At 38.9% G+C, this 24,125-nt stretch overlaps 3 protein-coding genes across 4 annotated transcripts; 2 read left to right on the forward strand and 1 right to left on the reverse strand.

Annotated features, from left to right (window-relative positions):
* The first annotated feature begins 402 nt into the window (after nucleotides 1–402).
* LOC122074524 lies at nucleotides 403–6,620 on the forward strand. Its single transcript, XM_042639383.1, has 9 exons — nucleotides 403–1,032; nucleotides 1,582–1,621; nucleotides 1,717–1,795; nucleotides 1,891–1,936; nucleotides 2,027–2,125; nucleotides 4,225–4,293; nucleotides 4,372–4,723; nucleotides 4,804–4,961; nucleotides 5,331–6,620. The coding sequence occupies exons 1-9, from the start codon at nucleotides 508–510 to the stop codon at nucleotides 6,279–6,281; spliced, it is 2,319 nt and encodes a 772-aa protein (XP_042495317.1). The 5' UTR covers nucleotides 403–507; the 3' UTR covers nucleotides 6,282–6,620.
* A 3,152-nt stretch (nucleotides 6,621–9,772) lies between these two features.
* LOC122073234 (protein RKD5-like) lies at nucleotides 9,773–16,222 on the forward strand. 2 transcript variants are annotated; one of them, XM_042637776.1, is made up of 5 exons: nucleotides 9,773–10,049; nucleotides 10,165–10,420; nucleotides 12,442–12,662; nucleotides 15,091–15,308; nucleotides 15,838–16,222. In XM_042637776.1, exons 1-5 carry the CDS (start codon nucleotides 9,986–9,988, stop codon nucleotides 16,042–16,044), a joined length of 966 nt encoding a protein of 321 aa, XP_042493710.1. In that variant the 5' UTR covers nucleotides 9,773–9,985; the 3' UTR covers nucleotides 16,045–16,222. The 2 variants fall into 2 exon arrangements, with proteins under 2 accessions (XP_042493710.1, XP_042493711.1); XM_042637777.1 differs by lacking the exon at nucleotides 15,838–16,222 and adding an exon at nucleotides 15,502–15,831.
* Nucleotides 16,223–20,855: 4,633 nt separating this feature from the next.
* Nucleotides 20,856–23,741, reverse strand: LOC122073501 (glycosyltransferase family 92 protein RCOM_0530710-like). Its single transcript, XM_042638093.1, has one exon. It carries the CDS (start codon nucleotides 22,908–22,910, stop codon nucleotides 21,147–21,149), a length of 1,764 nt encoding a protein of 587 aa, XP_042494027.1. The 5' UTR covers nucleotides 22,911–23,741; the 3' UTR covers nucleotides 20,856–21,146.
* Nucleotides 23,742–24,125: the final 384 nt, after the last annotated feature.

Raw genomic sequence — 24,125 nt, forward strand, 5'->3', positions numbered from 1 at the left:
TACTTTCATTTCAGTAAAAATTTTAAAGGTTAAAAAGTAGTTTAAATAAAAAATTAGAAAAATATAAGAAAACCATTTAATTCGAAACTATTTTTAATATATGAAACCATTTATTAAATTATTCGATTTTGAATTTACCTAAAAATTCTTGCATTGAACCGATTAACACCTTACATATACTTTTACGATTTTACCCTTAGGCTTTCAAGTTAAATAAGGAATTTCCAAAGCATTGCCTACATGAGGAGAATGGCATCAACTTTCAACGGCACGATAAGAGACGGAAGCCGCCGTAGTAAAGCAGGTGATGCTAAGCGCGTGAGATACTCACGTGTCAGCGATCAAACTCGAGTGGTCTCACGTGCGAAGCTCACTTCTAAAGGGTCGTTAGTAGAATTAAAATTAAAAAAAATAAAATAAAATAAAAGAAAAAAAATTACCCCTGTTTGTAGAGAGAGGAGAGAGAAGTGAGAGGAGAGAGAGAAGAGAGAGAAGGGGGAGGCCACAATGGGTAAGGTAGTGGAGAAGAAGAAGAAGAAGAAAGGAAGACCATCTCTTTTAGATCTCGAAAAGCGAAATCTCAGAGAACAACAACAACAGCAGCAGCAGCAACAACCACAGCAAAAGAGAAACCCTAACTCTAACCCTTATTCCAATTCTAATTACAGAAACCCTATCGTTCCCAGTCCTAACCCTAACCCTAACCCTAACCGTCGATTAACTCGCCGTAACCCTTACCCTGAAGGAATCCCTGCCGCAGATTCCGAGGGAGCTGTTGCCGTAGATGAGGATGATGACGATGATGATGATGATGATGACGAGGATTCCAACGGTAAGCGTAAGGAGAAGAAACTCAAATTCGTCCTTCGAATACCTTCGAATCAGCAACCTAGATCTTCTTTGAATACTTCACTGAATTCTGGTTCGTATGGCTCTGATTCCAATGCTGAGGATGATAACTCTGGTACGCCCCATAAGAAGCGGAAGATTAATGCCGTTAGGGATGGATCTGGTCCCGGGGATGTTCAAAAGGTGATGAATTCATGATATGTTCTGGAAGAAATTTATTTCTTTTTTGGTTGAATTGGGTTTTTGGGGATGTAGCGATTGGTGGGTTTAACGGATCGGGGTTTTCCGATTCTGAAGGAGTCATTTTTATCCCCGTAAAATCTGGAGGAATTCAGTTTAATTTATTTGAAATTCCCGCTTCTGTAGAATCTTTAGTCGATGTGATTTGGAAATCACTGGGAATTTGCTTTGATTTTTTTTCGTTGGTTTTCAGAACTGGAACTTCATTGTGTCTGACCTGACTAGGTCAAGTATTAGATTTTAAATTTGTTTCTTTTTGCCTTTTTTGAAGTCTGGGTGAGTGGCAAGTTCTTTCCTATTTTAATCTCTGTATTTGCTTCTTATTTTATTCTGGGTTTGCATTTAATCGACTTTTACTTAGACTATCTTGTCCTAAAAAAGTTCACTTCGTCTTTTCTCCACTTATGTTCAATTTTCCACTGGTCTATTCTTCAATTATCAGAGAAATATTCTCTTTTATTTCTCACTGATTGCTGATTCCGAATCTTTCAGGGAGAAAATCCGAAGCCTGCCTCAAAAGGGGAAGAGTCAGGTTCGCTATCAATCTCGTTTTCCTCGCCAAAAAAGACATTCTTGGAAGCTGGAAATTCATTCCTATTTATTAAATTTATTTATTTCTGTGAACAGGGTCACCGTTGGAGTCTGGACCCACAACACCTTTACCGGACAAAAAGTTGCTGTTGTTCATCCTTGACAGGCTTCAAAAGTGCGTTGTAGCTTCTCAGACATTTACCTCTTTTTCACCAATCCTCGTTTGACAGTTGATTCTGTATGTACTGAGTTGCCATGCCATCCATGCAGGAAGGACACTTATGGAGTGTTCTCTGAACCGGTGAATCCAGACGAAGTGAGTTTTGGGAGTAAGCACATTTATTTCATTTCAGACGTTTATATGCTTTTCTTGTCCTTTGTTTGACCCTGGAAGTTCATTTTGCAGCTTCCGGACTACCATGAAGTCATTCAGGATCCAATGGATTTTGGGACTGTGAGAAAGAAAGTGACAGGAGGAGCCTATGCGAACTTGGAACAATTTGAGGTATGTTAACATCTTATTACAATTCTGTAGTTAACTGGTGGACTTTGTAAATTTCACAGACTGTGAGAGAGAGGGAAGGTCCTCTCCTTGTGTTTCTCTTTGTTAGAAGGGACTATTGATACCATGACACCTATCTTATACTGTGGGAACAACAAACTTTTTATCCCCCCCTCCTCTCAAAAGAAAAAGTTGAAAATTTTCTTATTTGACCCCACTTTCCAATTGATTGATTTGACTACTATTAGAACAAAATCTTGATGAATGTCAAGTCTGCAGGATCATGTGATTTAAATGGTTTGTTAATATTTGTTCTACCCTCTGTCGGCCAGCTCTAAAAAGGAAAAAAATATTTAGGAAGGCTTGCTTGAGAGAGTTCACTTATAATGATCTTTTTTTTTTTTTTTTTTAACTTTCCAAGGGAGTGAAGCGTTAGATGCTTATTCATATCATGGTCATTTTTTACAATGGGTATCCTCAAATTTTTTTCTGATTTGCAAATAATTTCTTTGGAAAGAACTCAGGAAGAGAGAAATATTTTTTATGTACTGCACTTGAATGAATGCTTGGAAGAGCACTGAACTTTTGGTGGTCTATGGTCAGCTGTATTCCTCTATAATGGAACTAAAGGCTATCTTTCATTAGTTTTAATTTTTACTCCTCCATACTCAAATTTACTGAAGATGTGTAGGATTCCAAAGCTATCGCTGCATAGAACCTAGTCTTGAACTATCGGAGAGAATGAAATAGTTGGAATCCCCCTGGCAGCAAATTCAGAGGAAAGCAGAACTGGTTGAATGAGTAAAAGAGTATTAATTGTGCAAGAATGTGAACAAATTCCTTTTGGGTTTGGAGACCTTATCAGTATAAGAGAGAATGCTTGATTCTTCCAGGCATGAAGAACTTTGTGATATCCCCTTCCCCCTTGTTGTAGCCATCTCTTGCCATTTTTGCTTGATGTTTTGTGAGATGGACCTCTAGTATATAAGGGCTTAAACTGCTTCAAGGTAGAAATCTTTTTTACTGTGATATATATATATATATATATTTTTTTTTAATGTGTCTTTTTTTAATATTATCTGCTATGAGAACCTGGAAAAATTAATTTTTCATACAAGAAATTTTTTTAGACCCTTAAACTTGCTCTTTTGCTTTTTTTCTTTTTTTTCTTTTCATGTAATTTTTGCCTTTTTCTTCTGTCATTATTGTTCTATATGTCCACATCTTGGTTCATTGGCTTGAAACTGATTTGAGTTGCATTTAGGTTATCATCTTACGAGTACTCAAAGAATACAAATTAGTTTCTTGCTCGTTTTGTTTAAGTGTGATAATTTCTTTCATCTAGCTAATGGAATATGTAGCATCCTTGATATGTTGTTGGCATTTTTCTCTCAAGAAATTATGCCTGCATGAATTGGTTTTAAAATAGCTTTTCTTCCCAGAAGTTGTTATCTTGTCCTCAAAACTGAATTAAAAGCTTTGCTTGATCCCATACATAATAATTAGTTGATGAACCATAAATCTAATTTTACTTTGTCGCAGGCATGAAAATTTATATATATTAGTATTTTTACTTTTATTTTCATTTCTAATCAGCCAGTGACATGCATCTAATAGAAGCTTGAACCTTGTATTATTCTTGTTTTATTGATTTGACCTGGAAATGATTCTCCACAAGCTGCTTCACCATGATGGAGTTCACCACCTAGAGGAAACATTTGTTGGTGGAAGTATTTTTGTGTGTGCGTGTTTGTGGATATGGAAGATACATTCTCACTCACACAGTGTGGCAGTGTGAATACAATGTCTTTGGTGACATGTCTTGTGTATAATCCGCTAGAATTACATCTCTGGGTTTTCTAGGGATTTGATAATAAAAAATTTGACAAGTGTCTTTCTGGTATGTTTTGGATGACAGGCACTGTGGTGTCTTCCTATGTGAATTCTTAGGGTTGAGCTCAATATTTAATTTATTAGTGCTCCTCCCAATCACTGCAGAAGGATTAAAATTTCTTTTTTGAAATTTAATTTAATTCCGTTTCCTTGAAATAGTAGAAAAAGAGTTGATGAATATTTTCTTTATTGTGGGTGTCATCATGCAGAAAGATGTCTTCTTGATCTGTTCAAATGCAATGACATATAATGCACCGGATACCATTTACTACCGACAGGTATAACTCAATTTATTACATCGTCATATTCAGGGTATATATGTGAGCTACATGAGCAAATTGTTTTTCTTCTCACAGGCACGATCCATACAAGAGCTGGCACAGAAGAATTTTGAAAATTTGAGGCAAGATAGTGAAGATAATGAACCACAACCAAAGGTAGTGAGGAGAGGTAGACCACCAACTAAACACCTGAAAAAACCACTAGGAAGGCCTCCTTCTGAGCGTGCTGGATCTGAGTTTTCTTCTGATGCTACTCCGGGAGACAATTCCATCTGGCAAAACAGTTATGATCAAAGAAAAGGATCTCTTTTGGATAGGACTGGGATTTCTGATGCATCAGGGAGGACTTTTCATGGATCCCACAACAGTGAAGCTTATACTAGTTGGTTCGCTGAGCGGACAAATGAGAAAAATGATGAATTTCCAGGTCTGAAGCTTCGAATATCTGGTAGTGTTATACCTGTTTCTTTCTGATGGCATTCTCTTGAAGCATTTCTCTGTTTACAGGGTCTGGTTTGAAAGGTATGTCAGTGAAGTACTGGAAGAAACAGTTTGTTTCAGATGAAAGCAGGCGCAACACCTACAATCAGTTTCATCCATCAGCTGTTGGATGCAAACCATCAGTATTTACCGTTTTTGATGGGGAGCCAAAGCACCTATTGACTGTAAGTGAAGTAGTTCCCTTTTTTTTCCTTTCTTTCAAAGAGGAAATTGAAGCTACCCATTGGTACTGATAAGATTGTTCATCAGTACATATGCCATTGTGTAGTGTGTTGGGAGCTGCCATTCATTGGTCCCACTAAGATGATTTACGTAAAGTGAGTGATATTTTAAACAGTTACAGGAAAGACTTGATTGTTCCTTTGGGAGTATTCAGATCATTGAGTTACAGTAAACTTGGTGATACTTTGTTCGACCCATTGAATGGGAGATACTGCAGTTGCACCTGTTAGTGCAGCACCACACTATTTCCCCATTTTCATTTTATTGTGACCTGAATGCCTGAACTGTGTGCTTTGCTTTATCTGAATCAGGTGGGGCTTCAGGCAGAATTTGGTTATGCAAGGAGCCTGGCTCGCTTTGCTGCAAATCTTGGGCCCGTTGCTTGGAAGATTGCCTCTCAGAAGATTGAAAGGGCACTGCCTGCTGGACTGAAGTTTGGCCCGGGTTGGGTAGTAGAAAATGATGCGCCACAGCCACAAGTACAAGTACAAGCACCATCTCAGCCTGTGCAGCTGCTACCACAACCCTCTTCCCTACCGAAGATCTTAAAATCAACTGCTACCATGCATGCAGTTGAGCCTGGAGATAAAACATCAGAAAAGGACTCTTCAAATAACCCTACATCAGATGGCATACATAGCAAGCTGCCTCCACCATCTTCTGCTTCCTCTTCTACAGTCCATATTAGAACTCCTGAGCCAACTACAAAAGCAGAAGCTGCTGGAGGATTAAATTATGATAGTGGGCTCGGTTTATTGAATAGCAGTGGTGGTGGTGGTGCTGTCAGGCCTAGGCCTCCCTTTCAGATCCATCAGAGTCCTCTAATCCAGAACACTTTGAATGGTTTAGCTGGTGGAACTGTGTTTAATGTTTCACCTCAGATGGGGAAACTGGTAAGGACTAGCAGGCCAGCGGGGACCTTTGGTTCGGAGGCTACAATGGCTTCAGCAATGCATTCCATGGTCGCCAGAAGCAATAACTTTACCCATCCAATACCTGTTGGCCATTCAGAATCTGAGGACCACAAGCTGTCGGCGAGTTCAAATACAATAAGTTCAGTGGCGGTGTTGCCAGATTCTAGCCAAGAATCACAGTTGGTACCTGGAGTGGTGCACCGTAAGCCATTGTGGGGCGGGTTGTCGTTGCACCAGAAAACAGATTCAGTTCCACCTGACCTGAATGTTAGATTTCAATCACCAGGGTCTCCAAGTTCTAGTGTGCCGGTTGATTCACCTCAGCCAGATTTAGCATTGCAGCTCTGAGGATCATTTAGTTATTCTTCTTTTTCGCTTTATTTTTTCTTTTGGGTGGGGGATTGGGGTTTGTCTGGGCAGGCGGCAATTGGTAGGAGTTGGAAGCTCCTGGGAATGGGAGGGAGGCATAGAGGGTCTCTAGATAAGCTGGTAGGGCATAGTCACACACAATCGTGTTGTAAAAGAGTAGGGGAATTGTCTGTACAGATTAATGTATTCTAATTTATGGTCCAAATTTAGGAGGAAAAGCCTGAAAAAGAAAAGTTCATTTGTATTATGGAAAAAGTTACCTGAGCTATTTGGGCAGGGTATGCTAACAAATCTCTGTCTATCTATTTTCATTTTGCATGAACTGACCTCGCTGCCCTTCAATGTATGATAACATTTTGTGGCATCTTATAAGGATACATCATCAGATGTCTCTTCTAACCAGCTTAATACAGACATTAGTAAAGGTTTTCACAATAGATTTAAGAGAAAAGTCTGGGTACGCTGCCAAGGTGTCCATGATGTCTTTCATTTCAACCCCTTGGGAAAGACCACCATGCTCTTTCCCATGCCACACCCATTGGTCCAAATCGCCTGTGTGCCTGCCAGTAAAGTCACCCAAGTTAGAACAAGCTATTGAGATTCCCTTTAGTGGTAATACCACCGCATAAAAATTCTGTACAGTGAAGGAGTGAGGATCCAATGATTAGGGTGCATGTCGGGACTATCCCACCTGTTGGATACTGATCATCACTAACCACAGAGGATTTGAACCCTTCCAAGTAAATAACTGTAATTTATGGTGGAATTTAGTTTTCCATAATAAATGCCATACACGTCTCCATAATTGCAATGAAGATTTAACTACTAAGGTTGCTACTGACACGTATCGACCCATATGATTGGTACAATATCGTAATATTACCTACTATTTCACAAGAGAGGTTGTCTCCAAGTTTCAGACATATGACTGTGTTGTAACAGTGCAACTTAACCGTTGCACCATAGACTTGCCAACTATTTTTGGAGCAAGACTAGACGCATTTAAAAAAAAATTGTAATTTTTTTGTTCACCACTTCGGTGACAACTGACACGTTATTCCTTTACATGTTTTGTTAAAAAGATTGCTGATGTACAACTACTTTTCCATGCTAATTTAATTTTTTAGGAATTTAAAATTAATATTGAAGGGAAATTAAAAAGATAGGGTATTGTTTGGGTAAAGTAAATTGTTAAATTTGATGGCATGACCTTTACTAGAGATGGCCGTCTAGGTTAACTCGTGTAATTATTTCTATTTTCTTGACTACATTTAACATTGAATTAAGTTTTCTTTCATCAACAGTAAACCAAGAATCTCTCCCTTCAAATCTCCTCACCATGAAGTAAAACTTTTAAAATTATATGCCACATAGGATGAAGAGAGAATTGCTTTATTTAGAATTGATTGTATAAATTGGGCTTTTACAATAGTGCATGATATCATTAACTCTCATCCCTATTATTGAGATCTAAATTACTTTGATTAGTAGGTCAAATCTCATCAATTATGAGATTATCTTTTCGCAGTAGGTGAAGTTAAACCCGATCTTTATCAATTGAAGTAAGTTTTTATCCAATGTTTTATGAATCGAAATTTTATCAATCTATCCATTATGGGTTTTTAGGGTTGGGGCATATTTTGATCGATGGATCTAAACTGATTTTGATCTAATGATCTATTAGTTGATTCGAATTGAATGGATAAGATCAGAATCCGTGGGACCAATCAAATCCAATTCCCGCCAATTCCATTCAATTAAACCCTGTTTTTATCTTAATTAGTAATTACCAAATTAAGTGTCCAGATGCTGCTCTGTTGCCACTTCTCCAACATGCGACCATGGAACCTCTTCACCCACACGGTTTGTATCGTTTTAATCGTGCCTCATCCTTATCCCAATGGTATAATCGTCATTTAATCCATAAAAGGGATCTTAATATGTAAGCTTCCATGGTTTTGTTAGGTTCTATAGAGGAAGTCCTAAATTTGAATTAATGAGGCAAAACCTAAAATCTCAAAACTTTAAAACCTAGGGTTCTTTCAAGATTCCTTTTGTGAGAAACAAAAGATAGGGTTTCTCTATGGCTCGATAGAGGTGGTAGTGCACATTCGATGGTCTAAAGCATTTTGAGGTATTCGTTCATGCATTAAGATCCGTACTCAGATGCTCCTACTCATCGGGTATGCGTTGCCACCTATCCGGTGACATAAAGGAGCCACATCGACAAACCAATATTAAAGACATGATAGCTAGGGGTGTCAATTGGTGGGTTGGGCTGGGTTTTCCAACCCTAAGGTCTCTTAATTCAACCCAAGCCCAGCCCAGCCCAGCCCAGCCCTAGGTTGGGCTAGGATTTTTCATCCCAGGCCCAACCTGTCGGGTTTAGCCCAATCCAACCCAGCCTAGATGAACTCTGATTGGGCCGGGTTTAACTCAATCCTGTCGAACCCAATACTATCGGTTACTTGGTTGCTTAATTTTCATGCATTGCATAGGCCAAAGACCAAAGTTTTCATATATATGTAGATTGTGGAAAATGAAAGACCTTTTTCTATAAGTACCCATTAAAAATTATTAGCATATTTTTATGATTATATACTTAATAAACATGGTTGGGTTGGGTTGGGTTGGGATGAGACATTAACTCAAGCCCAACCCAACCCTGCCTTGGGCCTAAAAATCTCAACCTTAACCCATCTTATGGGTTGAAATCTCAGCCCAAGCCTTGTTCGGGCTCAGGACAGGTTAGGGTTGGTTCGGGTTAATCGAGCTTTTTTGACACCTCTAATGGTAGTACAAATACATATCTTCTAATTCAGAAGTCATTGATACGTAATTCACATGTCAAACCTTTCGTCGGTTAGTTGGTTCGGTTCAATTTCTGTTAGGTCGATTGGTTTTTATGCATTCAACGCAAATCAAAGGACCATTAAGGAGTTCTCCTGGGTCATTTGATAACACTTTGATTTCAATTTTCATATATTTATTAAAAGGAGAGAATTTACCCCACCCCCATAAAAAAAATAAGGAAGGAAAAGAAATATAATGATTTCGTACATATAAGAGGGAGCAAAGTTATTTCATATGACAAGGAGAGAGAGAGAGAGAGAAATAAAGTGTTAGTGTAGTAAAGTCTTAAGAAATTGGTCGGATCAAAGTCAATTGACTGATCGAGGCCAATCTTGATTCTCTTTTATCTAACTCAGGCTGTTTCCAAACCTTTATCATACCCTCTCCTGGTGGCTTAGAGAATCGTTTTTCCTAAACACTATAAAAAGGATTTTAGCAAATTTTTTTTTTTTCAATTTCCAAAAACCCAAATCCAAAACCATCGGATGAGGCATTTGATCCGGTTCGATTCATTATTTTATTGGTTTGATTGGTCCAACCTGTGTGATTATTTTCTTCGTAATTATTTAATTATTTAATGGGACAGCAGAGACAAAAGATGGGGTTCGAAGAAACAAACTGGGAAAGAGAAGGACGGAAGAAAGGGTACTTTTCGAAACTAAAATCAAATCAAGCACAGAACCAGGAGAGACTAGAGAGTGAGAGACTAGAGAGAGAGAGAGAGAGAGTATATATAAAGTGAACTCTCTCGCTCGTCGTTTCTCCATTTTTTTCTCTGCAACTCTCTTCGAAACCTTGGCCGACCTTCACATAGTCATGATTTATTCTCTATGGATTCCTGTGAAAGCCCTCTTCTTTTTGATCTAGCAGTCTTCAGGAGCATCATCAGAAAACGTTGGCACTACCTCCTCTGTTCTTGTGGATTCCTTGATGAATACTTGATTTTTTTTTTTTTTTTTTCTGTTCTTTTCCTTCGTTTCATCTGGGTTTTTTGAAATGTTGGTTGCAGAACTGTTCAGAAGCGTTCATGTTTATCGATTCGAAGATGGGCAGGAGAAGAGATTGGAGAGAGAGTTTATTTTCTCGCCCACTTCTTATGTGGAAATGCAAGCTCACCCTGCTCACCCTTTTCTCAAATTGTCCAAGCATCGCGTGTCTGATTTCACCAAGGGTCGGATGATTGGGCTTTGGTCCTGTATATTTGCTTTCAACGCCGATACTCCTTGTCCTCCTTCTCACTTTCCTTGGATACTCAAGTTATCGAGGTATTGATCTTCTCTTCTTTTTTTTCTTTTTTACTTTCTGCTTCTTCACTGCTTCTGTGTTTTTAGTATCCGCTTTCGCTTGTATGCTAGAATGCTATGTTGAATTGATTTGAATGGATTCAACCTGCCTTGTTTTAACTTACATCATGGGCTTTTGGAAGTAGAGATTCGCTTTCGTTAGATGAGAAGCGCGGAAGTTTCTGATTTCCAGTTCTATAATTTTAGTGCTAATCTCTTGGAACTTAATTTATTAGTACATGCCAATGAAAAGTTAAAGGGTCCCTTGTATTGGATTTCTTATTTTTAATTAAGTTGTTTAAGAAACAAATGGTTCTCCAACTTGAGTTATTGTGGACTCACTTTAAACTCATCCTGAATTGTTTGCAAGAGAAGTTGACAGCCAGATTAATCCAATCTTTTGGATTCAATAATGACAACGGGTCATCTAAGGCTTGCATTCTACTGCTTAAACTCCAGAAGATGCTTCAGTTTCTTGGGTTTCTAGCACTGCTGTTACGGTTGAGGAACCTGCAAAAAGAGTGGGCAAGTTCTCTAATGAACTATAGGCCACATTGGAAACTCAAAATGACTTACAATAAAGCCCCAAAGGTTTCCACAGTTGGAACAAACTGCAAAGCTCGATTTTTTCTTATGGTAGTCTTACCCATGCCAGACATGATCAAAACCACTATGAGCTTTCAGCTGAGTGGTTGTTCATCTCTTTAATGCATGATGAACCAAATTTAATATAAATGCGAAATCCTAGGATTCGATGTCATCATACCTATGGCTTCTCTTAAGTTATTTTTCGCAATCCACCTCTCTTTTGGGCTCCTTTTGGTTGCGAGGGAAATTAAAGAGTAGGGAAGTGAAATTTTCAAATCTAAAACAGAAACTTTGCATGATTATATTATTAACTCCAAATCATTCCACATTTGGTTATCAAAGTTCGTTTTACTTTGCATCTAAATCCAAGAAAATTACATCTAAAAAGCATCATTACTAAATATGGTAAGAAATTGAAGTAAGGGAAAAGGCTGCGCTGTGCCCAGCCATGTGTCTGTCTCTCTCCCCACCCCCCGGAAAATACCACCTGTCCCATTCTTGTCATTGGTGCACACTGCTAGCACCCGCAAGCGAGCGGTGTGCCTATCCTCAGCCCTTTTAAGTAATTTATACAATCATGTTGGATAATGATTGCCAAAGTTTCCTTTTTAGATTTAAAAAATTTCACTACCTTTCCATTTAATTTCCCTAGCAACCAAAATGGAGCCTTGGTTTTGCTTCTGAATGGGAAGTTAGTATTGCTATTGGACAGGGGTTTCCCTTGGCTTGTGATAGAGGTGGCCTAGTCTTGACTGTGGAATAGGCATCCACATGTGGAGCAACGTTTCAGAAAATCGTTAATGGAACTCAGAGTATTCTGGTCCTGTGGTTGATGCTCTGATTGTCCAACTGTCAAGGTACAGTATCACTTTTTTGGGGGGTGGGGGTTGTGTGTGGCAAATGCAAACAGAAAAATTTTAAAGAGTACATCAGAAAAGAGTTATATTTATAGATTGTCACACAAAGGGGCTTTTGGACTGGTGGCATGATTATAATGCTCATTCCCATTCATCTAAGTAATTTTTTGTCCTTGTTTTACAAGAAGTTCAGTCCAAGAATTGGCAGATACACCATGTGGTTGACAAACGCTCTGAACAGTTTTTTGACCAACTCAATGGCTCTTGAGCAAAGGACAGTCTGGAGAGTAAGACCATAAGATGCTTTGGTTGTCCAACTATCTGGTCTGATCTAGTTCTCAAAACACTGGTGCAGAGTAAAATCTTTAAGACATTGACCTTCTATTTTCATCACAAAATCTAACCTGGGCCATGGTTTTTCTTGAATAAAAATATAGCTTGGCCTATATTTAATTATTGGAAATTTGAAATGATAAACCATCATCATTTTTAAAGCCACATAAATTTATACATGTTTTTGTTTTCCACTGTACCTAACTTTTTTTTTCAACATTTCAGAAATCCCAAATTGAAAGCCATCCCAATGCTGGCAGATGATATTGAAAAGGCATTCCAATTGAGTTCTGGAACAAAAAACAAAAAGGTCCAGCAATTTGCACCCAAGGAAACCTGTGAAGAAAAGAAAGATCAAATGCTTGATCAGGATCTTAACAGTGTTTCTCCCCCCCTTCATATGGAAGAATTATTGGAGAATCAACAAAGTGATGAAGCTGTACCAGGTGCGAAATTTTCTCCTAAAATATTTTTGGGGATATCCTTTTTTTATATAATTTCTGATTTTCTTTACTCCTGGTTAGAAAAATCTCTCGTAGCTATGAATCAAGAAATGTCTTGTTGTATGCATTTATTATAAACTGAGACTTACAAATTGATGAAGCAGTATGAGGTTCAAAATTTTGTTCATTCTGTAATTTTTTCTTTCAGGCATCATGTTACATTATTTTTTTCTCTTCTGGCTGGAAAAGCCTCTCGTAGCACTTAACCAAGAACTGTCTTCATGTATGGCATTATTATAAACCGGCAGCTAAAGTGCCCGAAGGGTTGGATTTTAAAATACCAATAACTTTGCCACCTAGAAGTAGTCATAGATGATGATGGAAATGAAGAAAGCTGGGATAGCTATTACCTTGAAATGTATGCAGCAAACTGATTGTTGTTGGCTTCATGACCATAGAGGGCCTCATTAATTTAAGGGTAATTTACAATGCCACCCCCTAGAGAATGCCACTATTATAGAGACACCCCTTGCCTAATACTAAATTGCATTCATACCCCTTACCGTCAGTTACTGTTAAATGAGGATTTAAAATGTCGATTTTACCCTTTTTCAAATTCCAAAACAACCATTCAATCAAGTAAACATACGGATCTGACCCGATCGGGACTTCGTTCTTCTCTACTCCATTGTTCACTCAATCTCGCGGAGAATCCAAAGCGATTGAAGCACCGCAACCCTAAATTTGCCACTGCAAGTGCTCTCCCAAAATAAAATCTCTTGGCCGATCCACCAGACCACCCACCTTTTCAATCTCAGCCTTCAACCAGTTGTGTCCTCATCGAATTATAGAACATCGTCACAAAAGCAATAATCCAGTGCTGAATGTTAAAGCTTCCATGAAAACATTATGGGTGCTCTGTTTTTTGCAATTTCTGATGCCCGATGTCGCTATATGTTGGACCAACTCCTCCATACATGTTGAGAGGCTCCGAGAGGGAGTATAGATAAGGGGTTTTGTTTGATTTTCTCAGAGATCCTTGAAGATTTCAGTGAACATTGAAGAAGAAGAATTAGGAAGGAATTAAAATATGATTTGTTGGGATTCTGTAATAAACAGTGGCAAATTTAGGGTTGTTCTTCTACAGAAATCTCCTTCTTCTCTTCTCCTTTCTTCTTCATTTCAAAATTTTCTCCTCCTACTTCCTTTTATTCTTCTTCGTTTCATGATGAAAAATTTCTTCGTTCTTCTTGTCAAGGATGAGAGACAACAGGGAGGAGACGAGCCAAATCCCAATGGATTGGGTGCAATCGAGTTACTCCATTGTAGTTGGGGCATACAGCCAATAGAGCTCGAGATTTACCGTGGTGGCTCTGCTCTTCACGGTTTGGGGATGAAGACGATGGTGGAGGATGGGGTTAGGGGTTAAGAGAAGAGAAGGGTATATCAGTACTTTACATTTTATGAGGGTATTTTGGTAGTTAACAAAAAATATACCAACTGATGTCAACACTTGAGGTATATTCCCTAACAGTGACAGACAGTAAGGGGTGTGAACACAATTTGCTATTAGGCAGGGGGTGTCTCTATAATAATGGCATTCTCTAGGGGGTGGCGTTGTAAATTACCCTTAATTTAACTGATCAATATTAGTGATCAAAACAACTGTGAGTTACCAGTGGTAGAAACATTTCAATAGTGGTATAGTACATTGTAAAATACGCAATAACTGAAAGCTTTTTTTTTTTTTTTTATTTAAACCCAAGGCATACAATAAAAATAAAACGATGTGTATTTTCTGATGAAGATAATTGTTTTCAAATACTTCATATGTTGCTTTGACAGAGAACGCTATTAGTTCTTATTTCAGTTTCATTAAGATATGTATCATTACTTCTGTTCAGTGACACAAGAGAAATTTCATTTTCAAATGGTCCAACACTTTTTTTTGAGAATGCTTACATCTTATTTTCTTCATCGTGTCCTATTTCTGAGTAATACTTTTCTTCAAATATTTGTTTTGTTAAAATTCTCTTTTACTTTATGAGAGATAAAACCATGATTTCATATAACGAGAATTCCACATGTAATGATTTGTTACATTTTGTAGTTATTCAAACGTAGTACATAGTTTTACTTAGAACTCTCATTATTCGATACTGATCATACTAGATAGTTACCTAGTTGAGCTTTGATTTGAATTAATAACTGTTGAGTTTCAGATGAGCCCAGTTTCGTCTAACTTATGCACTATTTTGATGTGATTTGGACCAGAAATAACTTGGTCAAGTAAATGGTTCGGCTTCAGCTCAGCTGGAGGACCATCACTTTATATGATTGTACTGACAAGTAACTTTCTTTTGTTTGGAGGTCGTTTTGCCCCATGATTTGATAATTTTCATCTTCTTATAGTTTGAATGAAAGATTTCAGATGCAACGGGGAAGAAGAAGAAGAGAGCGGCAACGGAGCACATAAAGAGAATTGAGTTATCTGATCTTGTCAAGTATTTTGATCTTCCCATAGTTGAAGCGTCAAGAAATCTGAATGTTGGACTCACCGTACTTAAGAGAAAGTGCAGGGAACTTGGTATACCTCGTTGGCCACATAGGAAGATTAAATCCCTGGATACCCTTATACATGATCTCAAGGTATTACTCTGTGCCTTATTTTATCTCTTGGCCGCTTTATTTCTGTCAGTGCTTTGCTAGCGACTTGTTAAGCTGTATTCTTTTTCCCTTTAATTTGGGATAGTCTAATATATGCCCGATGGAATTCATTCCTAGGCATTCATACAGTGTGGTAAAAATAGAGATGACTCGATATCTGACCAGGGTATCACAGTTTTGCAGCAAACATAAAGACATGACCATACAGACTTGGCTTAATATGGCTGTTAGTTGCAAAGCCGCCAGCTGAGACCAATTCATCTTCACCAATGTTGTGCTGGGGTGGCAATTCTTGACACAGCCAATAATATGACCTTGCTCCTGCCTCTCTCTCTTAACCTGAAATATGGGCTCAGCTCAGGTTGAACAGAGTACCTCCTAGCCTTTGATCAACTAAACTGGAAATGAGGCATTTTAATACCCCTTATGCAATCAGACCTATGCACAGAGGTGTGTTTGTACATGGATAAATACATACGTACTTACATTTAAACCCCGACTTGGAGAACAGGATTTACAGGAAGATGAGAAGCTGCAGGAGTTGGAGAACCAGACAACAGCCATGCAAGTGGAAAAGAGGAAAAGGATGCTGGAGACAGAAAAGGAATGTATTGAGAGGAAACCATCCATGGAGATTCAGAGTGAGATCAAGAAATTCAGGCAAGATGTTTTCAAGAGAAAACACAAAGCAAGATCTTTTGTTGACGAATTCTCATGAGTTTCTCCTGACTCAGAGCATCATTAGATAATATTTATAACTGTAATTAATCTCAACTTTCTCATTTATCGATATGATTTATATAGATGAATGATGGATATTGAAGCTCTTGATTTCATATTCATGATCATATTCATAGTTGAACTAAATAAAGTGATGAACAGTGAGGTTGGAACTTTGATTTGATTGCATTGCCTCATTCCGAAAAGTTCTTGAAGTTAAGGATATAAAAAAAAAATTAAATAATGTAAAAGTGACTTGCCATTATCTCATTCTCAAGAGTTATTATTTTCTTATATGTTTGAAATAAAAAAATGTGTTATAGTAAAATGGCAAAAAAGAAAATTTACAACTTCTTTTTCACCAACTTTGGTTACGATAAAGATTTTCCCTTTATGCAATGTGGCGAGAACATTGGAGTAAATGCTGCAAGTGGGTTTTCATTCTCTTTGATTTTAATTGACCTCTCTATTAGTCACATGGATCAAAATATCGGTATCGCTTATACCACACTCTGATATGATGCTGATACGGATCGGGAGTACCAACTGTAAAATGACTGGTTTTTGAATTTTCACCTGATACATATATCAAAATGGTATTGGTATATGGCCACAGATACCAATACCTATAACCTTGATTAGTCACTTGAGCTTAAAACCACCTGTGTTTTCATGGACTGTTTCACCAAATTATAGGATTGTGATCAGATCAGTTGGACAGTAGGATTGCAGGGCCAAAAGGCCTTAGGATGTGAGGGGTACATTTTTAAAATTGATTATTTGATCCACCAGTCAAAGAAATTCAAGATTAGAAGAACCTGATGGGTTGAAACAGTTTACTCCTAATCCAATTTCACCACATCAGGTGGCAGTCTGTGGATTGTAGTTATAAGAAACTTTCTTTGAAGTATTTCTTTGAGGATTGATCACATTAGCTATCAATTTCTTGGGACAGGGGCTTCCTTTACAACCCTTCAAAAGAAGCTTTGTCTTGTTTTTTTGGTGTAAAAGGAAGCTTTTGTGTTTGATTGCCCTTTTTTTTTCTTTTTCTTTTTTAACCTAGGGTGTCCGGATCTTTGGCCCGACTAGTTCATGGGGTCATTGTGATACCGTTTGCACAGGATTGGGTTAGTTTGAGACAGAAACTCTTGTGCAATGGCACTAAGAAGTTAGGTGCAGCGGCGAAGATTTGATCACGGGACCTCGCTTCCTGAAGCAGAGTACTGTGTCCCCTCCAAGCCAACTGGGAAGGGCTATTAGGCTGTTGGGCTTCAGCATAAGTCTAGGGAAGGTCACAAATTCGACCCTCCTACCCCATGTTCTTGAACCGTCACATTCTTGAAATATAATAGTATTTTAGTAATTAGTAATAAGTGTGGCCTAGTGAACCCTTTTGGTAATCTCTTGTTGGTCGTCTTTTGACCCTCATTGGTCCCTTGTTTGGCTCATTGTGAGTCCTTATCTAGGCATTGCGTGAGTCTTGCATCCCCAAAAACATAAATAAATCTAGTTGACCGATTTGCAACTACCAGTCCTCCATGTGGCTCAACTAGTCTTTGAACATTTACAATAAAAGTCAGTTGTATTGAAACACAGAAGAGAAACTATGCCTAAAATTCTGCCACAAAAAGGGCAAGAATTAGGGCATGTACAACCGATTCTTCGGCACAAAAGCAAAATTGGTAAGATTAAGATCCTCTTCAATGCCACTGAAGACCCAGCATGCATTTGACCCTCCCAAAGATGCGCATCCATATGTTGAATACATGTCCGAATCCTTCCAACCATCAGTTGTGCACTAAGCCTCCAAAAAGTTTAAAGCCTTTGGCCTATTTTAGTTTATCCAGTGACATTCCAGTCCAACTTTAAAATTGATCCGCTCTATAATTCCCAATTTGACTCCCTCCTCTCTTCTTTTGAAGAAAGGTTACTTAAAAGGTAGGCTTAGAGAATAGAGATCTTCTACATATTAAGTCTAGTTAACTGCAAACGATGTTTGACAGATCACGAACCTCAACCTCAAGCCTTTACTTTCCTCATCAAACTCCACTCAACATGCCAGAGGACCCACCCCTGACCCCACCATGCATTGAGCTGTTTCAAACGTCTCCTACAACCTCATTTGCCATGTGAAAAAAATATAAATGCAAAACGAATTTAAAAAATAAAAATGATTTTTACAAAATTTAGGCTGCATTTGGTAACGTTGTGAAAAACGTTTTTAGAGTTTTTTCGCTCAAAAAGCGTTTGGTGCATTTATGATGTGTTTCAATTTTTTTAGAACAAAAAGTGAATAGAAGAAAAAAAAAAGCTAGAAATAAAAATTGACGGAATGACAAAAGGTAATTCTGTCGTTCCTGTTTCGTTAAAAAAAAAGGGTATTTTGACACAGAAACTAAAATCTCCGTTTTCAACATGAAATGTTGTTTCTGTTCAGAAACTTTACCAAACACAGCCGTAGTCATTTAGTTCCAAAATCGACGTTTCGTGTCAAAAATAGAATTTTCAGTTTTTGTGCTAAAATGCCTTTTTAAAAAAAAAAAAAAAAAAAAAAAAGGTATTTAGTGAACCTGTTTTAGGAACGAAACAGAAATAAAGAAACAAGGTTTTGTCATTCATCATTTTACATTTCTAGATTCTTTTTTTCCCCAAAAAATCAGAAACACACAAAATCGACGCCAAATTCTTTATTCCATCTTTTTATTTTCATAGAACAAAAAAACACCAGAAATGTTTTTTCAGAATGACTACCAAACGCAACCTTAGTTTTACCACATCATTCAATATAGGATTTTAATATGTTTCTCAAAATACTTTCTTGATATTCTTGTAAACACATCTAGAGACATCTGATGCTTGCAATAAAAAATTCTCCTTCACTGTGACTAAAGAAAAGTTAGTCTAAAAAATATATTCTTTTTACAAACCGTTAAAAAAAAAATCCTATTAAATAAGTAAAAGAAAGGTATTGGCATCTGGAACCGTCCCAGTTGATTTTGATACGGATCAATGGCTATGTACTCTTAACGTTCTAAAAACATGGATTCTATTGTTTTTTCATTTTTTTGGAACAGGAATAGGGTAAAAACTTTATGGTAAGTCGGTTTAATTTCTAATGTTTTTTTAAATGAATCAAGCACTTTTAAACCTTTGGAGTAATTTTTTTTGGGAGCATGAAAAGCAGGCTTTTCATTTTCAGAATCGAATCGATTCTGGGCAAAAGGCGGAGAAACAATGGGTGCTTTTAAATGATGAGGGGCATAAATGGTATTTTCCATTTAAAATATAAACTTGCCTCAGAACCGTTGAATGATCTTCATCTTCTTCAATCACACAAAACCCTAGCCTCTTGTGACATCCCAACATTTGACGTTTAGGAGAAGGAGATCTCAGGTACCTTCTTCTGCTTCTTCTTCCTCCTCTTCTTCTTATTCCTCTCTCTCTCTCTCTCTCTCAACTGGAAGAAGAAACTTCAGGAACCAATAAGGGGCGAAGGAAAGAATTGAAATCAAGCAAGGCCTTACTCCAAAGAATTCGAGCTCGATTTTAGGCTTTTCAGGTATGGACGTCGACAGTACCGATTATGATGGATTTATGGAGCAAGAAAGCAAGATGGATTTTTTTAAGGAGGGAAACGAGATGGGTTTTTGGTATTTCAATTGAGCTGCAAAGATTTATTTGGGTTTGAAGGATAGAGAGGCGAAATGCGATTGCAAAGCAAGGCAACCATTTTCCTTCTCTGATTTCCTTTTTCTCTATTCTTTTCTCTCAACTCTCAAGCATTTGTGAAAATGGTCTTAATTAGATAGAGCAAGTTGGGTTGTTTCTAGAAAAGGGTAATTTCATCATTCACATATAAAATTTGTGTGTTCAAAAGATGAAGCTTAGTTGCTTTGTTATCATTTTGGAGTTAAAACGATATGGGATGTGGTTGGTTCTGGAGAGGGTAATTTATTTCGTCCTTCTGGTTTTGTATTTGTTCAATGTTGGTTTTTGAAAACACTTGCAGATTGCAAGTTCAGAAATCTTTATGAATTTGAGATTAAAATATGAAATCCAACCTATACCTGAACACCATCTTATCTAATTATATAAGAAACTGCTGGTTACAGAAAATGGTAATCCATGGTTTGGAAACTCTTTTAGCCTTAACTATCATTTATTCTATCATGGTTTTATCTAAGAGTTGGTGGCTTTGAGTTGACCACTATCTAAGTTGAGAAACAAGATCTTTTTGAAATCCTCATCCCCCTCAAAACTCAAACCCATGAGCTATATTGAACATAAAGCAAGTACGGAATTTTCCTTTTATATTGAGGGGAGGAATAACTAGGTAGTATTTGATGTTCCCACTTGCACCCTCTTGTTGAAGGATAGTGAAGAGAAAGATGGTCTTTTCCTCAAGAAGATCAATAATCTTAATAAGAATGATGGAGAATGATGTAGGTGAACTCAAACCCATGAGCTAGATTGAACATATAGTAAGTATAGAATTTGCCTTAAGAAGCCATTTACATTGAGATTTGAGGGGAGGAATGACTTTGATGTTCACACTTGCACCATCTTGTTGAAGGATAGTGAAGAGATAGATTGTCATTTCCTTAAGAAGATAAATCGTAATAAGAATGATGGAGAATGGTGTAGGTGGCATTTTATGTAATTATTGTTTTTACAACAGAAAATGTTTCTGTTAAGTGCGAACCATACAAATTCTTGTTTTTTCCTAGTTACAGAAACTTGTTATTTTTAGTGTTACCATACAACATTTAAGGTGCAGAAACACTCCAAAAACATAGGAATACAAAAAACTATGCCGGACCAAGAATCAATTTTTTAAAATAGAAACATTACAATACAGAGCCAGGAATCAATCAGAATCGACAAAAATATTCCCTAATCTTAGAAATTAGAATCAGTTTTGACCGATCTGATCCCGATTCTAAACACTGGAGGGGAAAATTTTGAGTGGGAGAAGATTTCCAGTTCCTTCTCTTCCTCTAGCAATATCTATGTGCAGTATGAGTATGTTACTGTACATGGCTTTGTTGCAGGACGGCTGGACCCATTCTTCCAATACCGGTTAGACCTCATTCTTGTCTCTCACTCATCCTCCCAAGCCATTTTGAACCCGGTTCTCGTCTTCGACCCAAACCATCTCTTGGTGACTTCCTGCAAACTCGTATCATTCACCTCACAAAACTTGTTGGCCCACCCTTCTGGTTCGACCGGTAAAAAACCCAATCCCGGTGTCCTGTCCTTGGAGTTAGGATTTGTTTCTTCTCTCCAATCCACCACGTAAGCCGAGACCCGCCGCCGGAACTTGGTCTTGAATTCCGGCCACGCCTGGTACTTATAGTGGTTCACTACTCCTTCTCTCAAGCTCAACCACCTCCCTCTGTAACTCTCTTTCAGGCGGAAATGGTGGATCACGTTCAGTAAAGACTCATCGATGGCGTCTAAGAGAACCATGGATTTATGCCTCTCGTCGAACCTTCTCCGGCAGGTGTAGCCCTGGGTCACTCCTCCAACCGGATTCGATCTCTGGTTCGATGGCCCGAAGTCAAGGCAACGGATCCCAATTTGCCCTAACTGAGACGAGCTTGACGATGAGATTGGCAACAAGGATCTGAGCATGTTAGTGGATGGGTTTGAGGAATTGATCCATGAAGGAGAGAAGATGAACTCGTCCACATCGATGTAAATCATCCATGAACACGAATCCCTTGCCTGCAATGCACAATGTGAGAAGCCACCCTCCTGCGTCTTCGGCCATGGCCACAATAGGGTCTCGATCGTCAAGTTATTGTATAATTCGCGGCGGAGGAGATCGGAAACCACCTGTTCCAAGCCATCGTCGCTGCCGTTGTCGTACAAGAAGAACTTCTCGACGCCGAGTTTGGAATGGTAAAGGACCCATTCCTTCAAGAACCTACCCACGTTGTACACCATTGTACATGCGCACAGTAGCGACTTCCCCTCTCTAGGAACTAGTGCTGGTTCTGGTGCTGGTTTGGACGGGGGTGTGTAGTACGCCACGGATGGCACGACCTTCTTCTTCTCCTTTTCTAACTGGAACTGGAGGGAAATTTTAATCTTTTTTTCTTTCCCAACGAGGGACAAGCGGGCGAGGGTAGTTTCGTCCGGGTGGCGACAACGAAAAACCTCCTGCGAGGAGCTGGTGACGTCCGTTATTACTCCGTTACTATCGTCGTCGCCGAACACGCAGCGGAGCTCCGACGGAGACCGGTTGACGCCTTGACGATTGTTCACGCCTTTGGCGAACAAGATGACGTCATTTTCCGTCGAAAACGATTCATATGTGAGAAAACCCCATCGTAACAACTCGGGCGATTCGGTTACGGGCCAAAACTCTCGCCGCTTCGTTAGAATGGGTTGGAAGATGGGCCGGATACGTTGAAGGCTCTGGGGGAGAAGGCACTTGAAGGTGGTGAGGTTGGTGGAAGGTAAGAATCCGGCAGGTTTCGCCGGAGAAGTTGCGTTGTTCTGGAAGAGGCAATAGTATGGGTCGCCGGTACCGTCATGCGGTAACGATTTATCCGGCGAGAGGATGAGGAGGAGTTCCCAATCGGGTAAGAGAATGGAGACGGTTTGGGGATCGGCAAAGGATGAGGATGAGAGGTGGTGGTGGAGGGCGCGGTTGATATCATCTTCAGTAGCAACGGCGAGTTGGAGATGAAGATTGAGATTCTTAGCGGATTGGTGGTTCCTGAAGATCGCCGACGAAGTTCGACGAATTTCTCTGCTGGGTATTAAGAAATCACGAGGGAGACAGAACAGGAAAGAGGCGAACAGAGCCACTGAGACCAACATGAACAGAAGCGCCGTACTGTTCTTCCGGTACATATTTTCCGGCAGAAATTAGATAGAAAATGTAGAAGGTGAAGGACTCTGCAACTCCAATTCTCCAACGCAGAGAGAATTCGTCCTTAGTTCAAATGGCAACAATCTATACGTTTACGCTGATAAGACTGAAACAGAAACTGGGTAAGATCCAGTGATGCTTCTTCCATCTAGATTCTTGAGAGATTTGAGGAAGGGTTGAAGGAATTGGGAATTACTAATACGTATGAACAATTCAGGATAGACGAAGTTGGAATACGTTACTTGAATTCCAAATTACGAATTAGGAATCCATAGAAGGAAAGAAGAACAGGTCAGTACAGAACGGATGGGTTTTAAAACTGAATTGGTATTTAAACACCATGAATGATTGAATAAGGAAGGTTTACTGTTCTTCCTTCATCTTCCTCATCTTCTCTCTCTCTCTCTACTCTCTTTCTATCAGTTATGACTACCAAGATGGAAAACGTAATCTTCAATTAATAAAAAAAAATTAATAATTCAATTGGATTCTTAGTGATTTTCTGGTGAAGAGTCATATATGCCAACGAAATCAGGGAGATCACCGGCCAGCATTTTCTCTCCTCTACCCATGTCGCAGCTCAGGTGACGAACAGAGGAAGCCAGGGACGTGTTCTCCATTACTGATCCTTCCTGTATCTTCTCCTTGTAATGTAGTTAAGCGTGTGCGCACGCATAACGGTTTCAAGAATCGCTGATTCCGTCCGATCCGACTCGTCTAGCTAACGAGTCTGAATCAATGGCCGGGTCGGATCCGGATCTTGATTCTATTTTTTTAAAGGGTAATTTACAACGCCACCCCCTGGAGAATGCCAGTATTATAGGAACACCCCCTCACTTTCACCAAATTAGACTCAGACCCCCTACCGTCAGTCACTGTTATGTCATCTATTATATTTTTCTTTTAATACCAAAATACCCTTTCTAAATGTTAACTACCTAAAATACCCATTTACGGTATTATACCCTGTTCCCCAAATTGAGACCTAACCCATTCCCAATCTCCGTGAAGAGCAGCGGCGATCGATCTCCGTGAAGAGCAACGACGATCGATCTCCGTGAAAAGCAGCGGCGATCGATCTCCGTGAAGAGCAGCGGCGATCGATCTCCGTGAAGAGCAGCGACGATCGATCTCCGTGAAGAGCAGCGGCGATCGATCTCCGTGAAGAGCAGCGGAAGCGGTGATAGATGGCGACA

This window comes from Macadamia integrifolia, chromosome 3, assembly GCF_013358625.1.
Source record: "Macadamia integrifolia cultivar HAES 741 chromosome 3, SCU_Mint_v3, whole genome shotgun sequence".
Lineage (NCBI taxonomy): Eukaryota > Viridiplantae > Streptophyta > Magnoliopsida > Proteales > Proteaceae > Macadamia > Macadamia integrifolia.

Coding starts and splice junctions, on each gene's coding strand:
- LOC122073501 (XM_042638093.1), bottom strand. CDS start 22,910: ATGTACCGGAAGAACAGTACGGCGCTTCTGTTCATGTTGGTCTCAGTG.
- LOC122073234 (XM_042637776.1), top strand. CDS start 9,986: ATGGATTCCTGTGAAAGCCCTCTTCTTTTTGATCTAGCAGTCTTCAGG. Junction 10,050..10,164: donor CAGGAGCATCATCAGAAAAC/GTTGGCACTACC, acceptor TGTTGGTTGCAG/AACTGTTCAGAAGCGTTCAT. Junction 12,663..15,090: donor AAGTGATGAAGCTGTACCAG/GTGCGAAATTTT, acceptor GAAAGATTTCAG/ATGCAACGGGGAAGAAGAAG.
- LOC122074524 (XM_042639383.1), top strand. CDS start 508: ATGGGTAAGGTAGTGGAGAAGAAGAAGAAGAAGAAAGGAAGACCATCT. Junction 1,033..1,581: donor GTCCCGGGGATGTTCAAAAG/GTGATGAATTCA, acceptor CGAATCTTTCAG/GGAGAAAATCCGAAGCCTGC. Junction 4,294..4,371: donor ATACCATTTACTACCGACAG/GTATAACTCAAT, acceptor TTCTTCTCACAG/GCACGATCCATACAAGAGCT.